The 24,062-nt window shown below is 35.8% G+C and overlaps 2 protein-coding genes across 3 annotated transcripts; both read left to right on the plus strand.

Moving 5' to 3' along the window:
- Nucleotides 1-3,417: 3,417 nt before the first annotated feature.
- LOC9301049 (leucine-rich repeat receptor-like serine/threonine-protein kinase BAM1) lies at nucleotides 3,418-6,941 on the plus strand. The gene is made up of 2 exons (XM_021030318.1): nucleotides 3,418-6,101; nucleotides 6,237-6,941. The coding sequence occupies exons 1-2, from the start codon at nucleotides 3,503-3,505 to the stop codon at nucleotides 6,647-6,649; spliced, it is 3,012 nt and encodes a 1,003-aa protein (XP_020885977.1). The 5' UTR covers nucleotides 3,418-3,502; the 3' UTR covers nucleotides 6,650-6,941.
- A 6,727-nt stretch (nucleotides 6,942-13,668) lies between these two features.
- Nucleotides 13,669-23,455, plus strand: LOC9301050 (LRR receptor-like serine/threonine-protein kinase HSL2). Of its 2 annotated transcripts, XM_021015998.1 has the most exons (3): nucleotides 13,669-16,497; nucleotides 16,609-17,002; nucleotides 23,347-23,455. In XM_021015998.1, the coding sequence occupies exons 1-2, from the start codon at nucleotides 13,890-13,892 to the stop codon at nucleotides 16,986-16,988; spliced, it is 2,988 nt and encodes a 995-aa protein (XP_020871657.1). In that variant the 5' UTR covers nucleotides 13,669-13,889; the 3' UTR covers nucleotides 16,989-17,002; nucleotides 23,347-23,455. The 2 variants fall into 2 exon arrangements, with proteins under 2 accessions (XP_020871657.1, XP_002864975.1); XM_002864929.2 differs by lacking the exon at nucleotides 23,347-23,455 and having other exon boundaries at nucleotides 16,609-17,295.
- Nucleotides 23,456-24,062: the final 607 nt, after the last annotated feature.

The following is a 24,062-nucleotide window of genomic DNA, read 5'->3' on the forward strand; positions in this document are numbered from 1 at the left end:
TGCGAGTGGTAATATAGATAATGTTCAGAACATGTTTTCTCTCTGCTTTTTCAATACAAAAATACATTTTTGCAAGTATTAAAAGTGTTTTAAATAGTGATCATACACATACTAACTAAGTAGCTCGTAGAGAGAAGTTATGGGGACTGACCAATGGCGGACCCAAAGATGCTTGAAGGAGGTCAGTTGACCCACCTAAAATTCTAAATTTGCATTATAGTCCTTTAATATTTATGATATTATTTATATTTTTTCTGTTTTGACCCCCTTAAAATTACAAATTTGTGTTTAAACCTTTTAAGTTTTCTAATATTTTTCTACTACTTTGTGTTTGGCACTATTTCTCACATATTTTTTAGTTTTTTTGTTTGCTTCACCCATAAATATTAAACCTATTTGTGATTTATTTTTAAAAAAAATGTTGTTTGTTTTTAGTTTTTCTTAAAAAAAAAATTTATTAATTATTGTCATACATTTTGACCCCGGTAAAAAAACTTTCTGGGTCTGCCACTGGGACTGATTGTATCAAATTAGTTGGACCATGTTTTATGTCCGTGATGGTCGGACTCAGAAACAGAGTGGTGATGTGAAGATGACATGTTTATGGTCCCATTTTCACTTTTATTGGGTCGTGTTTCACCTTTCAAATGGACCACTAGAAAATTGAAACAACTTTCTTTTCTCTAATACCAATTTCAAACCCAAAAAAAAAAAAGATGACTTTGTTGAGACCTTTGTCTTGTTTTTTTTTGCTTCATCAAGCGTCGCTTTCGCAACATATTCTCTCCATTATTATATGAATTCAAAAGAAGCAAAACATATCACTGCCTAAACCTTAACTTTGTGCTTCAGTCTTTCCTAAAATAATAGTTAACTTTCATATTCCTAAATGTACTAAAATCAACTATGGTTGTTGAGCTTTATTATTCTTCCGTTTAAGCTTGGTTCCAAAGAAAAAAAAATGGTATAATCATTCCATGCATATACTGATATACGTAATACTAATCATAGTTATCTTTTTGGTGAGTAAAGAGATTTGAATCAAGATTGTGTGTTGGTATTAAGAATCCTTATAGAGATGTGCATTTAAGGAGACAAAAAGGAACACAACACGAGACGATGCGGTTAGAGAATAAACAAAACAAAAAAGCTTGATAATGGATACAACGTGATTCTATAGTTAAACAACTTTGCTTTTGGCTTTGGATTCTTCTCTATTTAACTCTTAACCCAATGTTATCTCATTATTCTTCATCACAATCTATTTTTCTATTTACTTTTTATTTCTATTTTCAAGACAAAGTTTAATTTTTTTTTTAAAGATTGGAAGTAGGGAAGAGAGTAAAAAAGAAGTGTAAAATCAATAAACGAATCTCCTTAAGCACCTACTTCCCACAACTTTCTTAAAGTTTCTTACATAAAGCTCCCCTTCACACGTGCTTACCAAATCAGATTTGTCAATAATTCTATAACTTCTTTGCTCAATAATTTTCCGAATTTTTATTTTAGAACTATTGACGTTTGATATGATATTTTGCTTAAAAAATGTTAATTATTCTCCCTATCCATGTCTAAAAGGAAGATTACAGAACAATTGTATGTTTGAATCCATATTTAATTAGTCGTCCATTTTACATGAAATAATTTAAATTTGAAGCTTTAAATATTTATACAGTTGAAACGAGAATGCAGAAATGATTATAGATAGATCAGTGACAGTGAACAGGACTGTAGCAACTGGCAAAGAAACCTCGTTAGCTGGACTAGTATGCAACTACGATCATGCCCCTAGACTCCTCCCTTTAGACGGCTGCATTAATGACGACGAACCAGAGGGTGTTTTCGTCATTTCGATTTATCACAAAACCGACAATTTCTGGTTAGGACTCGAAGGGTGATTCGGTCAATTCACTGCAACGGAACGAGCAGACCATTCAAGTTCAGAGAGCTGTTTTAGTGTTTAGAGTTATTTTTATGCATGTGTTTTTTCTCAATGGCACAGAAGTAATTACGAAGATGTTCCATGGTGAAGAATGTGTCCAGTCAAACCAATAGTTGACCAAAACTTTCGGTTAATTTCCCTACCACCAGCAAAATTATTACTTTTTAATAATTATCAATCATTTTCATTTTTCAGTCTCTTTTTATTTTTCTTTCAGCACTTTTTTTTTTTTATCAAAGTTCTTTTTCTATTAAAGTCTGTCTTTTTACACTTTCATCTAGCTTTTCATAACTTTTATATTTGTATTTTGCTCAACTTTTATAAATATTATTATGTTTCAGAGATGAATTTTATTATATGGTCTGAATTCGTATGTATGATAATATACTACAATGTACTTCGTTTTTCTTTCCTTCTTTTACATATCGACCAAATCAAATAAATACGACCCCATTGTTAATGCAAAAAGGCACAAGTACAAAAAAAACATAATAATTCACTATTTTATTTTCAGACACATGGGCCCAAATCTTACGGCCCAATTACCATAAACCTCTCTTTTAAAAGGTGGGTTCCACAGTGGTAAACCTTTTGACTATCCATTGGAGTGATTGTCATCTGGACCGTTCATCTAAATTAATTATTGGGTTTTTCGCTTTAGAGCATCATTAACTTATTACGAACTATGGGATTAAATTACCAATAACAATCTTTTTAGCTTTTGTCGTTTTCCGATAAAACCATAGGTTTAAGAATATGGACATGTCCTTTTTTTTGTATTTTTGACTCATTTTGTTGGATGAACAATTATCCTGTGGCTGTCAAAAAAAATTACTCTATTTATTTACATTGCCACTTTAGAGGTAAATATGTCCATGTTTTTGATTGAGAAAAACACACAGGATTATTTAGAAATGTATATAAAAACATGTAGTCGTATGAAATGAGAAATTAAAGGAAATTTGTCAAGACTTGAGAACATCACCTTTCAAATGTTTCAAGAACAACATGACTCCAAAACAAAATAAATGAACCTTTCCTAATAATAGTATATTCTCCATCGTACAAAGTTATAAATAATACAATATTCATTTCGTCAAAGTATATTGGTTAGAATTGTATCTAAATTGTATAGTTACGCTGTTTTATTTTAATTTCAAAAGACTTATCTATTAGTATCAGACTATTAGTGAAATAATTAGACCATAATACTATTTTTACTTCTTTTTTTTCATATCCTTTTTCTGCAATCTATCACTTCATTGTTTTATCAAATCAGCACTAGAATTATTGATTTGTAATTTGTGTTTATCTACCTCCAATTACTTTTTAGTTTTATGATTACAGTAATGTAATAAAATCACAAATCTGACGTGGCACCTATCTTCAATTCCAAAAACGAAATAAAAGAATATTCAAAAAATAAAGCAAAAATATGAAACCAATATAAAACAAATTCACACCTTCCTCATCTTCTTCTTCTTCACTTACCTTCTCGACACTCACACCATCTCACAACCCTAATCTCTCACACACAAAAGAGAGAGATAGAGATAAACAATGAAACTTTTTCTGCTCCTTCTATTTCTTCTCCACATTTCTCATACCTTCACCACAAGCCGACCAATCTCCGAGTTCCGTGCTCTTCTCTCACTCAAATCCTCTCTCACCGGCGCCGGAGATGACATAAACTCGCCTCTCTCCTCATGGAAAGTCTCAACTAGCTTCTGTACATGGACTGGTGTCACGTGCGATGTCTCTCGCCGGCACGTGACTTCTCTCGATCTCTCTGGTCTCAACCTCTCCGGTACTCTTTCTCCAGATGTTTCTCATTTACGTCTTCTTCAGAATCTATCCCTCGCTGATAATCAGATCTCCGGTCCGATTCCGCCGGAAATCTCGAGCCTTTCCGGTCTTCGTCACTTAAATCTCTCAAACAATGTCTTCAACGGTTCGTTTCCCGATGAGATTTCATCTGGATTAGTGAATCTCCGAGTTCTTGATGTCTACAACAACAATCTAACCGGAGATTTACCTGTTTCCGTCACCAATCTGACTCAGCTCCGGCATCTTCACCTGGGTGGGAACTACTTCGCTGAAAAGATCCCGCCTTCGTACGGTAGCTGGCCAGTTATTGAGTACTTAGCTGTTTCCGGCAACGAGCTCGTCGGAAAAATCCCTCCAGAGATCGGAAACCTAAAGACTCTCCGGGAGCTTTACATCGGCTACTACAACGCTTTCGAAGACGGTCTTCCTCCAGAGATCGGAAATTTATCGGAGCTAGTCAGATTCGACGCCGCTAATTGCGGATTAACCGGTGAGATTCCGCCGGAGATCGGGAAGCTTCAGAAACTCGATACGCTTTTCTTGCAAGTGAATGTCTTCTCCGGTTCGTTAACTTGGGAGCTAGGAACGCTTTCGAGTTTGAAATCAATGGATTTGTCTAACAACATGTTCACCGGAGAGATTCCAGCGAGTTTCGCAGAGTTGAAGAATCTCACGCTTTTGAATCTCTTCAGAAACAAACTCCACGGCGAGATACCGGAGTTCATCGGAGACTTGCCGGAGCTTGAAGTGTTACAGCTTTGGGAGAACAATTTCACCGGAACCATCCCGCAGAAATTGGGGGAGAACGGTAAACTCAATCTTGTCGATCTCTCTTCCAATAAGCTCACCGGAACTTTACCGCCGAACATGTGCTCCGGTAACAAGTTAGAAACTTTAATCACTCTTGGAAACTTTCTCTTTGGTTCAATCCCTGATTCTCTTGGCAAATGTGAGTCTTTGACCCGGATCCGAATGGGTGAGAATTTCCTAAACGGGTCAATCCCTAAAGGACTATTCGGATTACCCAAATTAACTCAAGTGGAGCTCCAAGATAATTATCTCTCCGGAGAGTTACCGGTTGCCGGAGGTGTCTCCGTCAATCTAGGTCAGATCAGTTTATCAAACAATCAGCTCTCAGGTCCATTACCTCCGGCGATAGGAAACTTCACCGGCGTTCAGAAACTTCTTCTTGATGGAAACAAGTTCGAAGGTCCGATTCCTTCGGAGGTAGGGAAGCTTCAGCAGCTCTCGAAGATTGATTTCAGCCACAACTTGTTCTCCGGTCGTATCGCGCCGGAGATCAGCCGATGCAAGCTCTTAACTTTTGTTGATCTGAGTAGAAACGAGCTCTCCGGTGAAATCCCAAATGAGATCACTGGTATGAAGATATTGAATTACTTGAATCTGTCGAGAAACAATCTGGTTGGATCAATCCCCGGTTCGATCTCGTCAATGCAGAGCTTAACATCACTTGATTTCTCTTACAACAATCTCTCCGGTTTGGTTCCGGGCACTGGACAATTCAGTTACTTCAACTACACATCGTTCTTGGGTAATCCTGATCTCTGTGGTCCTTATCTTGGTCCTTGTAAAGATGGTGTTGCTAAAGGAGCTCACCAGAGTCATAGTAAAGGACCTTTATCAGCTTCTATGAAGCTATTGCTCGTCCTTGGACTACTCATTTGTTCGATTGCATTCGCGGTAGTAGCTATTATCAAAGCTAGATCATTGAAAAAGGCGAGCGAGTCACGGGCTTGGAGGTTAACAGCATTCCAGAGACTAGACTTCACATGTGACGATGTCTTGGATTCTCTCAAAGAAGACAACATTATAGGCAAAGGAGGAGCTGGTATTGTCTATAAAGGCGTAATGCCTAATGGTGATCTAGTCGCGGTCAAAAGACTCGCTGCAATGTCCCGTGGATCTTCCCATGATCACGGATTCAACGCAGAGATTCAAACCTTAGGAAGGATAAGACACAGACACATAGTGAGGCTTCTCGGTTTTTGCTCTAACCACGAAACAAATCTACTAGTCTATGAGTACATGCCTAATGGTAGTCTCGGTGAGGTGCTTCACGGTAAGAAAGGAGGACACTTGCATTGGGATACACGTTACAAGATTGCTCTTGAAGCTGCTAAAGGGCTCTGTTATCTTCATCACGATTGTTCTCCATTGATTGTTCACAGAGATGTTAAATCAAACAACATCCTCCTCGATTCAAACTTTGAAGCTCATGTTGCTGACTTTGGTCTCGCTAAATTCCTTCAAGATTCCGGTACTTCTGAATGTATGTCTGCAATCGCTGGCTCTTACGGCTACATAGCTCCAGGTAACGGAAAAATCCTCAAAAACAGTTTCCAACTTCACAATTACTTGCTCTGTTTTTAAAACTTCAAAAAAGATTCGAACTTTACCATCTCTTGCTCTGTTTTTAAAATTGTTTTGGTGTTTTCTTGTTGTGTAGAGTATGCGTATACGTTGAAGGTAGATGAGAAGAGCGATGTGTATAGTTTCGGTGTGGTTCTTTTGGAACTCGTCACCGGAAGAAAACCTGTCGGAGAATTTGGTGACGGTGTCGACATTGTGCAATGGGTTCGTAAAATGACTGATTCGAACAAAGAATCGGTTCTGAAAGTATTGGATCCGAGACTTTCATCGATTCCGATTCATGAAGTGACGCACGTCTTCTATGTCGCGATGCTCTGTGTCGAAGAACAAGCCGTTGAGAGGCCGACTATGAGGGAAGTTGTTCAGATCCTCACTGAGATCCCGAAGTTGCCACCGCCGAAGGATCAGCCGACGACGGAATCAACGCCGGAGAATGAGCTTTCGCCGATGTCCGGTGCTCAAGGTCCGCCGGATCTACTCAACCTATGAGAGTTTTCCGATTTCCGGCGGTTAATTTAGGGTACCGGTATAAGGGGTAAATTTGTCATTTTCATAAATGTTTTTAGCGTTAAGAGAGATTTGGTTGTTAATTACTTATTTTATCCCAATTAGTCTGCTTTGTGCTTTGGTCCGGTTTAGTATTGTTTTAACTCTTTTTAAGTGTGTTTCATTTTCCTCGGCTCTTTTTTTAATCGGTTATTCGGCTTTATTTAGTTTGTAATTTGTATTAATGAAAATGTACAGTTGATTTTTTTTGAGGAAAAATTACTTTACGTAAGTATAATGTGGATACTCTTGCATGTCTTGCTGTAGCGTCACGCATCTTCAACTGATATGAACGATCGTCTTATAAACTATTTTTAGGTATTTGACTTTATTAAGAACCCTCGTAAATATTGAAAATTTCGATGTTACCGAAATTTGAAAACAAAGATTCAGAGTTCAGAGTAAAGAGATCAAAGCATGTGAGAGGTCAAAGGTATAAATGTGGTGGGGAGATAATGATTGTTTTTGAGTTAATATGAGAAGGTAAGAAAGTGAAAGCTCTCTCTCACTCACAAATATTTTCTCCCACATGCAAAATATATACCAAAGTCTCAAGTCTTTAATGATTTTGATGAGATCTCTCTGTCTATAAATTCTTTTCCCTTCTCATGAAGCAATTTCTACTCTATGTAAAGCATTTATGATTTCATCACGCTCATAAATATAAGCCACACCCAACTTACATTTATATGGTTTTCATTTACGTAGTTTCCAATGATGATTGTAGATCTTATAGATATATAGTCTAGGTTTCTATGAGAAAATTTGGACCAAACAAATAAAATTGTAGCTATCTTAGTGTTTGTTCACATTTTGGAGGTAATGGCCTACTTGATGGGCTAAGTGTTAGCTTCAATAGGGATTCCCACGGAACTCTATGATAACATATTGCACTAAATCGTGATTTAGTAGTTTACTCGTTAAGTTAGTGACATTTCCAAAATGCAACGGTCCTCCGTTGAAAAACATCCAAAAAGCGTCCTCCAATTAGCAAATTCCATTGCGTTTATGATTCTTTTACTACTATACTCCAAAACAAGTATGTGGCGGGTGAAAATATAACGTTTTTTTCACAAACAAACAAAAAGTGTTTAAATTTGTTTCCTTGATACACACATGCATTGCGTGTGTGATCACGATTTCATCACATAACAACAACTATTTTCCTTTTTACTGTGCGTCCATGGGATATTCATGTTTGATGGATCATAAAGGTAAAAAAAAACTGAGGAAAAACAATAGTTAATGTCATTTCATATCAGCTTTATATTCTCAGTTTCTCACATTATGCGTAATTTCCGGACAAAGAAAAGCTATTAATTAGAAACTTTCTTATCCCAAAGAATTTTCATCTGTGACAACTCATAAGCACTGAAAATTAGACTCCAATTTTCTAACTGTGTCTACGCTATAGACCTATCAGTTATATAGCACAGATAAATATCGGGTCTGATTGGTAACAAGCTGTTAGCTGTTAGCTGGAGCGGTTAGCTGGAGCTGTTAGCTGTTAGGGAATAGTGCAAAGCTGTTAGCTGTTAGAGAATAGTGCAAAGCTGTACAAAAGAATAAAACACGAAAGCTGTACAAAAAAATAACGCAGAACAAATTTTAAAAATTTACTCTGATTGGAAACATCCTAGCAGTACACATAATAAATAATATTAAGAATTTAGAAAGAAAAAAAATTACATAGAAATGTACTTTAGTATATAATTACATATGAAAATTAAGATTATATAGAATGAACAATATTTTATTGTTAGAATAATAATATGAATTTACTAGTCCTATAATAAATAAAAATTTTCTTCATTTTGAGCAATATAACATTCCAAAATAATTGTTTGAGAAAAAAACTATTATTTCTAATGATATTTTTTCATAGGTTGTATTATTTACTTTTTCAGAAATTTTTATCCGAACATTCGAGACTTTTTTTTTGCATTATACATAGTTACAATTATATTTTATAAAGTTTAATTATGCGGTTAATAATACGGTTAACCGTGCGGCTAATCGTACGGTTAAATAACGGTTTTGATACGTTTCCGGTATATTAACGGTTACGGTTAGTATATTTTTTTTAACCGTAACTAATCTAGTTTTACGGTGAATGGTTATGGTTTTTAACCGTTTTATACAGTTACGGTTGAAAAACGGTCCAGTTATGATCCAAAATACGGTTACGGTTAGCTTTTGGTCCAGTTACGATCCAAAATACGGTTACGGTTACGGACCGTTTCTCAACCGTAACCGTATAAAACGGTTAAAAACCGTAACCGTAAAAAATAGTTAGTTACAGTTAAAAAATATATTAACTGTAACCGTTAATTAACGGTAAACATATGAAAACCGTTATTTAACCATATGGTTAACCGCATAGTTAAAACTTTAAAGATATAATTGTAACTCCATATAATGCAAAAACAATTATCGAATATTCAGATTAAGATTTTCAAAAAAGTAAATGATACCGCATATGAAAAATCTACGTTATAAAAAAATGGTCTTTTTCTCAAACAAATATGTTATACTGTTATTTTGCTCGAAATGAAGAAAATTTGGTTTGTAACATACTTTTTGATTTTATGAAAAGTATTATAATAAGTTAGGTAACTCGTAAGATTTCGCCTCCGATATTAACCGTATTGTAGTCATTAAATAACTATAACCGTAATTATCCGTAATCGTATTTAACCGTAACCGTTATAACTGTATTTAAACGTAACCGTTATAACCGTATTTAATCGTAACCGTATTTAACCATAACCGTATTTAACCGTAACCGTTTTAATTTGTTTTTGTTTTTGTCCAAAAAAAACTGTTTATGTTATAATATACCGCTTTTCATAAAGTTTTTGTGATTGGTAACTGTCAAAACTGTACAAAGCTGTACAATTTTATTTTTGTTCACCAATCAATGCCATCAATTCAAACATTTTTATTGGTAAGTTTTAGGGGTGAAAAATGCCACGTGGAATTGATGATTGTGATGTGACAGAGACACGTAGAAAGAAGAAGGAGTGCACTGTGTTTTGAATGGGTCCGTTTTGTCTTTATCTTGGGTTTCATTGTTTTCCCCGACATAGTTATGTCCCATCCCTCGTAGTTGCTAAGAGAATCCTTACACCAAGGTAAAATACAATTACAAAATTTAGAAATTAAATTTATCAATGGATTTGATACGTGAAATGCCGGTAATAGTGTATACATTTGGTATTAGCCGCTCAATTTTCTTAAAAGATTTCAGAATTTAGTGTACGTAATTAGGTATCATTCATTAATTGTTGGACGTTATCACCAAAAAAAAAACTAATCTTCGTACCTGCTATCACTAACACTATATAATATACGAAAGTGTCTAATTATGTAAGATGATAATAGCGGCTTTACCTTTGATGATTCATGTACTAGACTACTAGTGACTGTTGTCTTGGCCCATTCCGTTTAAATTATGAAGTATTTGCATATAGATCCTTATATAATTAATGACTTGGGACATCAAGAATGGCCGATTGTTTATCCGTGACATATGACTGAACAAAGTTAGTATATGAAGTTGATTCATGGTACGTATGTCAAGAAAATGTGTGTGAGAAAATTATGTCATATCGTAACGTGGTGCTAGGTAGAGATTCGTCTTTATTTTTGTAATACTCATCGACGTAAACAAAATCATTTTGAGCTTTATAGTTTCACGAGTAATAATGTACTTATATATTACTCCCTCCGTTTCAATTTAGTTGTCGTTTTAGGATTTAAATTTCGTTTCATTTTATCGTTTTAGGTTTTCAATGCAAATGTTTGGTAAAAATTCCAGTTTTATCCCTACTGTTTTAATGTTTTTGCCAATGATTTTTTTTATAAAATATATTAATAAAGGGTAAAACAGAAAATTTAATGTTTTTTTAATTTGTGTGAAAAAACTTTAAACGACAACTAAAACGAAACGGAGAGAGTATGATGATTGCAGTACTTAAAAAAAAAAAATCTTAAAGAAAAAGAAGGAGATGATAGTAAATGTATATTTTACTTTTTATCATCGCAGATTAATAATATGGTATCAATTTTACTTTTTATTTTTGTTCAACTAATAATCATATGAAAAAAAAACTAATAATCATATGGTTCAATTTATAAAGAAATAATAGTGAGGTGACACTGAAAGGACAAAAAGAAGAAGAGACAATTGGTTAGTGCCACTTTTTCTATTTCTTTACATACATTTTCAAAAATCAAACGTGACAAACATTTCCATATGCTTCTGATCCCTTTGAATTTTAAGCACATACCTCTTAAAAATAATTAATTTAGAATTAGCTGTAAAGTTCACTTGCCACATTATTTATAAGATTAAAAACTAAAAGAATTAATTATTGTCTTAAATTTTGTGTTTTTAGGCAAAACATCATATATTTTGAAACAGAAGGAATATATATCAGCTTTTTGAAATCATCAAATTTGTTTACAGGTTAAAATCAATGTTATCATGAAATTTTAGCTATGAGCTGAATCTGCTGACCAATGGATGATAAATAAGATCGATGGCATATCACATTTTTAATCTGACTCTTTTATGGCTTGCAATGTAGTAATTATCACACATATTCGAAAAATTCGATTTATGAAGTAAAACTTTTTTTTAAAGCAAAGTTATAATTGCGAATCAAAAACTTTAGCATTCTTTCGCCTTTGGATTCCAGATTCCACCAATTAGTATCCTCCAAAAAGGGAAGACCCTGTCAACTTTGACACGTGAGTTCCCACACGTGTCTCGTAAACATTCTCCATAAACCGCACGATAAAATATAAAGCATCACGAGACTCATGATTGGGATTTCCTCAGGACACACGAGAACGTCCACACACCGAATCACTATTTGTTTTTATATGATTGTGTCTTTAACGTCCTTGTCGACGGATGCTCCTATTACACTCGTAGTCTCTGAAGGATGAGAACCAACTATGTAGCCCATTATTGTGTCACTAACGGATCTTTTACCCAACTCTGCATATATAAACGGATAAACCTTTAACATCAATATGATTCATATACATTTAGGCAAAGGATTTATGGGCCTTGGCTCGAACCAAATGTTGTTTTCTTAAAAGCTCAAAGATTATAATTGGGTCCTGAAGAGCCGAATCACTAAAATAATAATGGGCTTTACTTTCGAAAATTAAAGCCCAATATCTGGAGCAAGTTAAAACGCTGTGTTGTAAATAGATGACAATGACGAAAACACCCTCAATGTTGTTTCTCGAGACAAAAGAGAAATTTGGTCCGCTCCGTTTTGTTCGGTTCATATAATTTACGAACCTTAAGAGATTTAGGTGATTATTATTTTAAATTTATAGATTCCTCTTAGTAAACACTATGTTTCTTATCAACAATAATAATTACATATGGGTTTAATTAACGTTGTTAAAGAGAAGACACGCTTATTACATAAAATGATTTAACATGCATAAGAAGCGACACAACACACAAGTGGAGGAGAGTGTCGTGTTTAAGAAAGTGAGAAAAAAGACAAAAAAAAAATGGGGCAGTTCAACAAACAACCTTCAAAAGTTGGGCTTATAAATTGATAAACCACATACACACATTATTATAGTTTCTATCCATTTTTCAATAAAAATTTAGTATTTTAATTACTTTTATTGTTTAGTAACATACCAGTTTTTATAGTTAACTTTTCCCCCTTTTTCGTCAATAATGTACTTCTTATAATAGTGACTAATTTATAAGTCTAATTAAGAACGCATTTATATGAATTTAGAAAAAGTAGAATGGGGGTTTTGGGAAAAATAAAATGTTGACTAGACAGAAGTTTCTTCACGGCGATTGCATATTCCAAAGCAAAAGAAAAAAATGGGAATACATTACTTACACTAGTTAATGTCTTTCCCGTTTTAAATTTGATAATTGAATGCTAATTAAGTACAGAAGCCTCAAATTCCGTGGTTCTAGTGCCTTCCTTCCATTTAATTCCGAAGTTAATTTTGACACTTGCCATCAAACTATAGCATTACTTTCTAGTTTCTACTACTACCCAATCTTTTCTTTCTTCTAGAAATCAAAACTAAATAATGAGGAAAACATTTAAGAGAAAACATAATTTCGAGAATAAAAGTCTCATTTCACTGTTAAATTATTAAATTCAAGATTAGACATTAACTGCGCCTAACTGATGACTAAAGAAGAGTTGATCAATTAAACAAAGTCTACACATTATATACCTAACATTCTCTGTTCTAACCAAATACATCCATTTACGAGACACTTACCAACCTCCTACTCAAAGCTACTGTAACTGTTGTTCAATTAACCATCAACAAACATAACTCCATGACTAAACAAAGACTCTGCCTTCATACTGTATCATCATATGACTCGGAGTTCATCAAAAGCATCGAAAGACTCCGAAGTCAAGCATCTTATTTTTATATAAGCATTAAACAACCAATAGAAGCCAAAAAAAATGTACAGAATCTAGTAGAATGTGTTGACCAAAAAAAAAAAAGTGCAACTATATATGATTATGAACATTCACGCACACTAAAACCACTCGGTTACAATTATAGGGAAAAATGATGAAACGTTACAATACGTCTTCTTATTATGATAACTTACGTGTTAATATTCATGTTTTCGTTTTTTACTCGGCATTTTGCTAAACAAATTTGGGTGGAAACGCATTTTTGCTTAGGTGAAAACAAAAAAGAGATTTGGACATTTTAACATCTTGTAATGAAACTTTATCAATATAACCAAAATTGTACCAAACGTATGAACGAATGATCTTTCTAGATTAGTCGATTTTACCATACATTAATTAAATTATTAGGCTCATCCACCCAACTAAAAAGAGAAGAAGATAATGCTGGGTTTTTTTCAAAAAAGAGTGAACACTAATAAAAGTTTTCTAGATTCCTTTTCTCAACTTATATTTAAAAGACTCCAATCCAAACAAACACTTAGGAAAAAGAAACTGTCACTCAGACTAAACCTACTTCCCATGTGAATCAAAAGAAAGCAAAAACCTGCAAATCCGTCCATCTTTAAATAAACAATCTCAAACTCTTTAAACGTTACTTAAAACTTTTTTCTTCCTTTCAAAAACCCATTCTATGAACACAATCTCACATCCTTCATCGTGTTCATACCTCTCTTCCCAACACGATGATCACTAATACCACTACCCTCTTCTTGTTCATCTCTCTACTTCTTCTTTCTTGTTTTCTCCAAGTTTCTTCCAATGGAGACGCTGAGATACTGAGTCGGGTTAAAAAGACCCGACTTTTCGACCCCGATGGAAATTTACAAGATTGGGTCATAACCGGAGATAATCGGAGTCCGTGTAATTGGACGGGAATCACATGCGACATCAGAAAAGGTAGCTCCCTCGCCGTCACGGCCATTGATCTCTCCGGCTATAATATCTCCGGTGGGTTTCCTTACGGATTCTGTCGTATCCGTACGCTCATCAACATCACTCTTTCTCAAAACAATCTCAACGGTACGATAGATTCTGGTCCTCTCTCGCTCTGTTCTAAAATTCAGGTTTTGATCCTCAATGTAAACAACTTCTCCGGTAAATTACCGGAATTCTCGCCGGACTTTCGTAATTTACGCGTCCTCGAATTGGAATCAAACCTGTTCACCGGCGAAATTCCTCAAAGTTACGGGAGATTTAACGCTTTGCAAGTTCTGAACCTTAACGGCAACCCGCTCAGTGGAATCGTTCCGGCGTTTCTGGGTAATCTGACTGAGTTAACTCGTCTTGATCTCGCTTACATCAGTTTTGATTCTGGTCCGATTCCATCAACCTTCGGGAACTTGACGAATTTGACTGAACTTCGGCTAACTCACTCGAACCTCGTCGGAGAAATTCCTGATTCGATCATGAATCTGGTGTTGTTAGAGAATCTCGATTTGGCTATGAATGGTCTCACCGGAGAAATACCTGAGAGTATCGGACGACTCGAATCGGTTTATCAGATTGAGCTCTACGATAATCGGTTATCTGGAAAATTGCCGGAGAGTATCGGGAATTTAACCGAATTGAGGAATTTTGATGTATCGCAGAATAATCTCACCGGTGAATTGCCGGAAAAGATCGCTGCTCTGCAACTTATCTCTTTCAATCTCAATGATAATTTCTTCACCGGCGAATTACCAGATATCGTCGCTTTGAATCCTAATCTCGTCGAATTCAAGATCTTCAACAACAGTTTCACGGGGACGTTACCTAGTAATCTCGGAAAATTCTCAGAACTATCTGAAATCGATGTCTCGACGAACAGATTCACCGGCGAATTGCCGCCGTATCTCTGCTACAGAAGAAAACTTCAAAAGATCATCACCTTCAGCAATCAATTGAGTGGCGAAATTCCGGAAGCTTACGGCGATTGTCATTCGCTTAATTACATCCGAATGGCGGATAACAAACTCTCCGGCGAAGTTCCGGCTAGGTTTTGGGAACTTCCTCTTACTCGTCTCGAGCTAGCCAACAACAATCAATTAGAAGGTTCGATTCCTCCTTCGATTTCCAAAGCTCGTCATCTATCTCAGCTCGAAATCTCCGATAACAACTTCTCCGGTGTGATTCCCGTCAAAATCTGTGATCTCCGTGATCTCAGAGTCATCGATCTTAGCCGCAACCGTTTCTCAGGCCCTCTTCCGCCTTGCATCAACAAATTGAAGAATCTAGAGAGATTGGAGATGCAGGAGAACATGCTCGACGGCGAGATTCCTAGTTCAGTGAGTTCGTGCACCGAGTTAGCCGAGTTAAATCTCTCGAACAACCGTTTACGCGGCGGAATACCACCGGAGCTCGGTGATTTACCGGTTTTAAACTATCTGGATCTCTCCAACAACCAACTCACCGGTGAGATTCCGGCGGAGCTGTTGAGGCTGAAGCTTAATCAATTCAATGTCTCCGATAACAAACTCTACGGTAAGATCCCTTCTGGATTTCAGCAAGATATTTTTCGACCCAGTTTCTTGGGTAACCCGAATCTCTGTGCCCCGAATTTGGATCCGATTCGACCTTGCCGATCCAAACCAGAAACCCGGTACATCCTTGTGATATCAATCATCTGCATCGTTGCACTAACCGGAGCTTTGGTTTGGCTGTTCATCAAAACCAAACCGTTATTCAAGAGAAAACCGAAACGGACCAACAAAATAACCATTTTCCAGCGGGTCGGGTTCACGGAGGAAGACATATACCCGCAATTAACAGAAGATAACATAATCGGATCAGGCGGGTCGGGTTTGGTTTACAGAGTAAAACTCAAATCAGGTCAAACGCTTGCGGTTAAGAAACTCTGGGGAGGACCGGGTCAAAAGCCCGAATCCGAATCTTTTTTTAGATCCGAAGTAGAGACTCTGGGTAGGCTCAGACATGGAAACATCGTGAAGCTACTCATGTGCTGCAACGGCGAGGAGTTTCGGTTCTTAGTATACGAGTTCATGGAAAACGGCAGCTTAGGTGACGTTTTGCATTCGGAGAAAGAACATCGTGCCGTTTCGCCACTAGATTGGACGACACGATTTTCGATCGCGGTTGGTGCTGCTCAAGGACTTTCTTATCTACATCATGACTCTGTTCCGCCGGTTGTTCACCGTGACGTCAAAAGCAATAATATATTGTTGGACCATGAGATGAAGCCACGTGTCGCGGACTTTGGTTTAGCTAAATCATTGAACAGAGAAGACAATGATGGTGTCTCCGATGTTTCTCCCATGTCTTGTGTTGCTGGATCCTACGGCTACATTGCTCCGGGTCAGAATTCTTTACTCTATACTATCAAACGACCGTTAAAACCCTATATGCAAGTGTTTTAGACTTTTTAGTAACATTACTTGAATATATATTGTTCTTTTGTGGTTGCAGAATATGGTTATACGTCAAAAGTGAATGAGAAGAGCGATGTCTATAGCTTCGGAGTGGTTTTACTCGAATTGATTACCGGAAAAAGACCGAACGATTCGTCTTTTGGAGAGAATAAGGACATTGTTAAGTTTGCAATGGAAGCAGCTTTGTGTTACCCTTCTCCATCAGCAGAATACGGAGCCATGAATCAAGATTCACCTGGAAATTATCGAGACCTTAGCAAAATTGTGGATCCAAAGATGAAACTTTCGACGAGAGAATATGAAGAGATAGAAAAAGTTCTTGACGTTGCATTGCTTTGTACGTCGTCGTTTCCGATTAACAGGCCGACCATGAGGAAAGTAGTAGAGTTGCTTAAAGAGAAGAAGTCACTAGAGTGATATTAATCCTAGGCTTTTAATTATGGGTAAATTTCATGGAATGACAGTTGACCAAGTTTTAATTCCATGTTTTGGCAAAGTGAGAATGGGCTTTCAAGTTTTGGCAATTTAGCCAAAATCTGACCATTTTACCCCTACCGATGTACTGTTCACTGTACGGTTCAGTTAAGCGGTTCAGTTACGTACACTGTTCCGGTTTAGTTATGCTGTTCAGTTATGCGATGTACTGTTCACTGTACGGTTCAGTTACGTACACTGTACACGGTTCAGTTATGCGGTTCAGTTATGCGATTGACTGTTCACAATTTTCTTATAATCTTTTGTTTTTTTACATTTAATTTATTTATTGATTTTGTAAATCTAGTTTATATTAGCGTATTTTGAAGTCGAAAAACTACAATACAAACTCTATAAATATTACGTACACCGTCTCCACAATAGTACATGATATAACTGAAGTACATATCCATTTTATAATCAATACTGTGTATACCGTAAACTACATACACGTAAATAGAAAAAACTCAAATAAGGACATATTTCTACCAAAAATATCTTACCAATTTCATACAAGTTTTCTACAAACTCAATTAAAAAAATATTAATAATTTGTTTTCAGTAAATAATTGAAATCAACTATGATCAACACACAAATTGACTCTAATGAGACTCACAAAACTCCAGCTCTGTTACGCAATTTACATAATCATATGTCAAATACGAGAAGCAGTTAAAACAAAACCTCACAACTAAAGAAAAACCTTGAGGAATAGTATATTTTAACGTGACACAGAGCCGTGTGTGGTTTGAAAATCTTAAACACTTGTCAGTAGATGATTCGCTTTTCCATATTATAAATATTTATTGTTTTTATATTTTTAGTTAAAATTCTTTTTTTTTTTTCTATCAGACCCATTTTCATATTTTTATTTCTATTTAAAATAATATTTTATTTATTATTATCGAAGACTATTCACGATTAGCAATATCATATACACATATGTGCGTAACGGTAATAATATATACGTACACGGTAATAATGTGTACGTACACGGTAGTAATGTGTGTGTATATATGTACGTAAATATCTAAATAATTTGTATATTTACGTTTCAAATATTTTTTGACTATAAAAACAAAACATTCAACTCATGTATGAAAAACATATGAAAAAAATACAGTCATACAAATAACTGACATAATAACTTAATTTTGATGTCAAAAAATTAAATTAGTATTGTACCATGTACGCTCCAATAAATATTTTTGTGTACGTACATAGTATAAGACTTATGTGATTTAGGCATTTTTAGGATGTAACTGTTTGGAGAGGTCGTATGATGCGGACATCAAACATGTTGATGGACTAGCTGAGCTATTTGCTGAAGGAGTTGTAAGAGATAAACATAATCCATCAAACAAACAAATTATTCTGAATGAATGTGATGCTGGAGAAGTTTTGATCTTCTTGATTTACAAAGTTTGGAGCCAAGACAAGCATTGATCTTGTAAGTAATGAAATTGGTTAAGAAGTTTTTTGTTATAACACCCTAGGGTCTTGATTGTGTTCGAAATCAACATTGTTTTTATATAAAAACCCAGAATATTTTTATTTCCAATTTTTTTAGTTGAAAATGCTGAATGAGGATAGATTTATGTATATAAGTGTGTAGTTGGGAATTCTTTTTGTTTTTTGTAGATATAATCATGCTTTCATTTGCATTTAATGGGGTTCTGCTGAATTTATGATGCAAGTAGGTAATGGATATTCCCGTATTTACTATGGTGGGTGAGTGGAGATGCAAAGAAGAAGAATGAAAATTTGAACCATGGGAAGGCTGGTTTGGTCGTTGTGTACGTGTTAAGAAAAACATGACGTACACGGAATTTGTACGTACATTATGCGAGGTTTTCAGTTTGAAGTCCACCGAACGCAATCCAATAATTAGTTACTGGATGCCGGGAAAGATGTCAGTGATGATAGAAAGTAAACGCCCTCCTGTCTACATTGACAATCAAATGAGCCTGGATACCTTCTTTTTGATTCGTGGTGGGGATCCTAGTGTCACCTTGTTTGTCTCTTTCATTACAACCGTCAAGAAACTCGGGAATACTGTCCCTAGGACCGATGGTGACGATGGTGAGAGTTACCGTGTGTGTGGGAGTGCAATGACACCAAATCCCATCGTAGCGGCTTCAAATGTAGATGGAAATAATGAGGCCGTAGATGAGCAAGACGACGTTGAAGACGATAAAACAGATGAGGATGAAGAAGAGGAGGAGGACAACGCAGATGGTGCTGGGTATGATGATTATCAGGGTGATGATGGATCTATGGGGGGAAGTACCCTCGATCCTACTATAGACGGTAGTGAAGGCAGTGGCGAAGATTATGATTACAACAAGTGGAACGATGTAATTATTGAAGAATATGGAATAGGGAATGTTGAGGAGGACGTCATTCTCACTCAACAAACGGTTCAACATCCAGGGGAATTCAGTCGTCTATTGGCAGAGTGTACGTACACAAGTAATCGTGTACCTGGGGGAGATAACTCGGTTGACCGTACACCAACCGTGACTCCAAGACGTACGTGTCAACATGGTTTGTACCAATGTACGTACACAATAGAATGTGTACAAGATACATGCTGCGAAGGTAACACCGATACCAATATTAATGGTATAGACAAAGTCTCTGGGGATGATGTTATCGACCGTGGTATTGGAGCTTCCCCAAGTGGGACACTGAATGATAATCGGCTAGTTACTGCACCTGGCGGAGATAACATTTCTCATTCGGGTGACCGTACACCAACCGTGACTCCAAGACGTACGTGTCAGATATTACTGATTTTGAAATCAGACAGAGGAATTCGACGAGAGCTTCTACTACAAGAAATATGCACATTGTTAGCGCGAAAAATTCACAAATGCTATGACATCGGCAGCTATGATAGGTGTCACATATACGATAGCGTTTTCGGACATGCTATTATAAGTCGTTCAATTATAGCGATAATAGAGTGCTCTAATCTATACTAGTATAATCGCAGCACTTTTTGTGACGGGTGGGTAAAAAAGCTTTCGGGTATATCGGATATCCGATCCATTTTAAAAATTCCTTCACAAAAAATTTGTTGGGTCGGGTTATATTTAATCCAACTCATACACCGGATATTCCATATTTAATAATTTAGATTTTTAGAAGATTTGATTAAGATTTATAATTATGATTCTCCTATCATCTTTGTTTGATTTGTTTTTAACTGTTTTGAATCATCATATAATACATAAAGTAAAAAAAAATCAATTTTTTTTCCTGCATATACTGTGATTCGAAATTTTAAAAACGGACATATATTATCCAATTGACGAAAATGTGTGTTCAACGTTCTACATCGATTAAAATATTTAGACAATGATTCAGAATCATATCATAAATAAGAACATTAATAAAATAAATGAGTTTTTTGGCGGGATGGGTTTGGCGGGACGGGTTTTTGAATCAACAATAATAAAAAGATTAAAATAGCATTAATCCGCCGCTTCAATACGGATTTAATCCTTTTTTTTTAATACAAATCACAGGACGGGTTAAAAAATTACGGAACGGGTTATATTTCGGAAATTGGTGGCCATTTTACGTAAGAAGATATTTTCCATAATTTACAAGTTTTCTTCCACAAAATCTATCTTTTATTTCATTTTTTCACAATCTATACAAGTCATAATATTTTTCGGTCATGAAGTCTTTCATCTAAAAATAGGTGTTTGCTGACGTATATATCTATGTCATATGTATATCTTCTTTCTTTTGTCGACCAAATAAAAAAAAAAAAAACTCTTCTTGCTTTTATTTTTTTTTCATTGAATATTTTTGTGGAAACCATTTATATTTGATTAGTTCAAGTTGACTTTGTTTGTCATAGTTCTATCCACAAACGTATTCGCATTTGCATTCACACATTAAATACTAAGTGAAAATAATTAAGTTGGCTCATTTGATGATCAATTAACTTTAAAAATTGTTATTATTAAATAAAAAACCTATAGAGAAAAAAAGGATTCATTTGAAACAAAGAGGACGAAAACTCTCTTTACACAAATGTTTTTTGCTTTCCATCTTTATATAATAAACATTACAATGCAATGCCACTCCTTAAACCCAAAGCTATTCAGTGTCCGTTCGATGGCCTGAAGTCTCTATAGCCGTTGATTCCAGACAAGTTCGGGTTTGATGAATCTAAATCAAAGTAAGAGTAAGTAGCTGATGCTGATGCTGATGCTGATGCATCGTCTTGGTTCCTCATAGCCCGTAAAGACAAGTCCATTGCCATCTGCCATTGCGATTGTGTTTGTCCATTACCATATGGCGAAGAAGAAGCAGAATGTGGCATGTATTCACCGTAAGACTGGTGAAATCCATCATCACTGTAACTCCTAGACCTGCCAGAGATCCCGAGATCAGCACCACCATGGTATGAGTACTGGTTGTTGAACTGTTGTGGTACATGGTATACACTACTGTCCATTGAACCGTGTTCGTCTTCAAGCAGATCATTGATGATATCAAGGTGAGGGAACTCATCGGTCATCTGCGCCGTTCTCCCAATCTGGACATTAGTAGGCCTGATGCTGGTAGTTACTACGGGGGTGTTGTAAGTGTTCGTTTTATGATTCCCGCTGATGGTTGTTGTATCTCTGTTTGAACTCGAACCACCGGTCCACAAGAGCCCACCAGAAGAAACATCCCAAGAGCCAACATTGATAGGGAAACCAGACTGACTTGATACTGAGATAGGAGACGGATGTGAATAAGGCGGCAATGTGCTTGTTCCCGTTGATTGAGTGCTTGAGTGGGTGAAACCAGATAAACCCACTATGGCATGTTTATAGGATTGAGGATTGTAAGCTTGGCTATGTATCACTGACCCGACCCAAAACTGGGGTCACCATGAAGCTGAGGCAACTACAAATCAAACTATACACAATAAAAACAATGACCCGAAAGAGAATAGAAAATAATTGTAATCGAAGAGATAGAGAAATCGAAAGAAGTACGCACGGTCAAGTTTAAGATACTTGAAAGGAATAGAAATGTCGTGCATAACTTTGATTCTTCAAGCTTCTTGGCGTTTCCAGTCACAAACGTCACCGCCGTGGCAAATCCACCGCTAAAGAACCTAAAGCTCAAAACTGCACACAAGTTCAAGAGTTGTTATCCACACCTAAAAGCAATGTACAAAGTTTCAAAGTCTTCCTCAAAAGAATAATTCTCTAAAGAACTAAAGCTCCAAACTCAAATAAACTGAGAAGAATGTTTCATACTTGCTATCAAGGTTCTACAATCTTCATTGTTATAGATATGGCAGCTTTGAAACCAGCTCTCTGTGCTTTTTTCACTTTTTCCTCAAAACTACAACCTCATCTTACAATCAACACAAAAGGGGAAGTTTCATTTGAGCTATGTTCTTCTGGTGTATTCAAAAGATTCTGACAAGCATCAAGAGGCCCAGCCACATAAACTATTCCAAACTCACATGTACCCTTCACTGACGGAGCTGCAAAATTAACCAATTTAGCAATAAACATGATTAAAAATCTCTTCTTTTTCTGCGTTGACCCAAATTACAGATTCGAAAAACCTCTAATTTGAATCGACAAGATAGGAGGTAAGAGCAACACCAAGTTAACTTTCTTTTATTCTAAAGACGAAGGAGAGAAGAGAGCATGGTTGTAAACCAAAACTGAAAACCTATACCAAAAACCGAAACCAAAATTGAAAACTCAAGACTTTTTCGACTTCAATCTCTCTAAAAATCTTCAATAAAAAACGGATAAAGTTAAAAGCTTCATCTTTTAGATGGCTTCGGATCTAAACTGATTTGAAGTCCGACAACATCTCTTAAGCAATCTCTCTCTCTCTCTTCTCTGTGGTGGAACAAGATGAGTTAGGGTTTGGGTGAGCTAGAGGTCGGAATGAGACCAACGTCGAACGACACCAAGCTCAGAAGGAAACCATAGAGATTGTTGCTGTCGATGGAATTCGCGGTGGAGATGGAGAGATTTTGGCAGAAGATGGAATTCACGGTGGAGATAGCGAGATTGTGGCCGGCAACGGATTCATTGACGATTTCTTTCGACAGTTTTTTTTTTTTTTTTTTTTTTTCAAAACCAAAAGAAACTAAACCAAAATCAAAATAAACTAAACCACATAGTAACTGTGTCGTTTGGTTTAATTCTTTAGGGGTATTTTCGTCATAAAATGGCTTAAATGTCAAAACATGAGATTGAAATCTCACTTTGCCAAACTGTGAGACTAAATCTTTTTTTCATGTTAAACGTGAAAATTTCTTTTTAATTATTTAGGCTTCTATAATGTAAAAAGCCGACTAGGATTGTTACTTATTATTATAGGTTGGATTTTGCTTTAAAGTTTAAAGTTTGGGTTTTAAGAAATTAAACTAGTTAAAGTTTGACCCCAAAAAAAAGGAAAACTAACTAAAAAGTAAAAACTTTTGTTTTCTTGCTTCGCAAGAATCTAAAGATATTTCAAAGAGAATGGCTCATATAATCCAGTTCAGGTTAGGGACACAACACTCAGCATTACAACTCATGACTCTATACCAAAAAGTGATATTGGCCTAAAGGTATGACCATGTTCAATATTTTTCTTTCGTTGGTTGATTTTTAATTAAGATTTTTTTTAATAGATTATTATGTTACCATTGTGAAAGATTGATGACTAGGTTTCTCAATGGTGGCTTATCCAAGTGATTTTGGTTTTGCTTTTATGTAGACTAGAGCTGGACTGGATTATGAATCTTCATATAGGAAGATTCGATCTAATTTTCAAAGACCAACTCCATACTATAACCGAACACATGTTTGTAGAAACTACAAGAGGGGTGAGCGTACAAGAGGTGCTGAATGTCCATACCGGCATGAGATGCCCAAAACAGCAGAGCACAACATAAAAGACCATTATTATGGGTAAGCTAGCTATTTTCTTCTTTATACTTTTTTTTTTTTTTGAATCAATGTAAAATTTATTCAAAAAAGCCCTTTGTT

This window comes from Arabidopsis lyrata (genome assembly GCF_000004255.2).
Source record: "Arabidopsis lyrata subsp. lyrata unplaced genomic scaffold ARALYscaffold_8, whole genome shotgun sequence".
NCBI lineage: Eukaryota > Viridiplantae > Streptophyta > Magnoliopsida > Brassicales > Brassicaceae > Arabidopsis > Arabidopsis lyrata.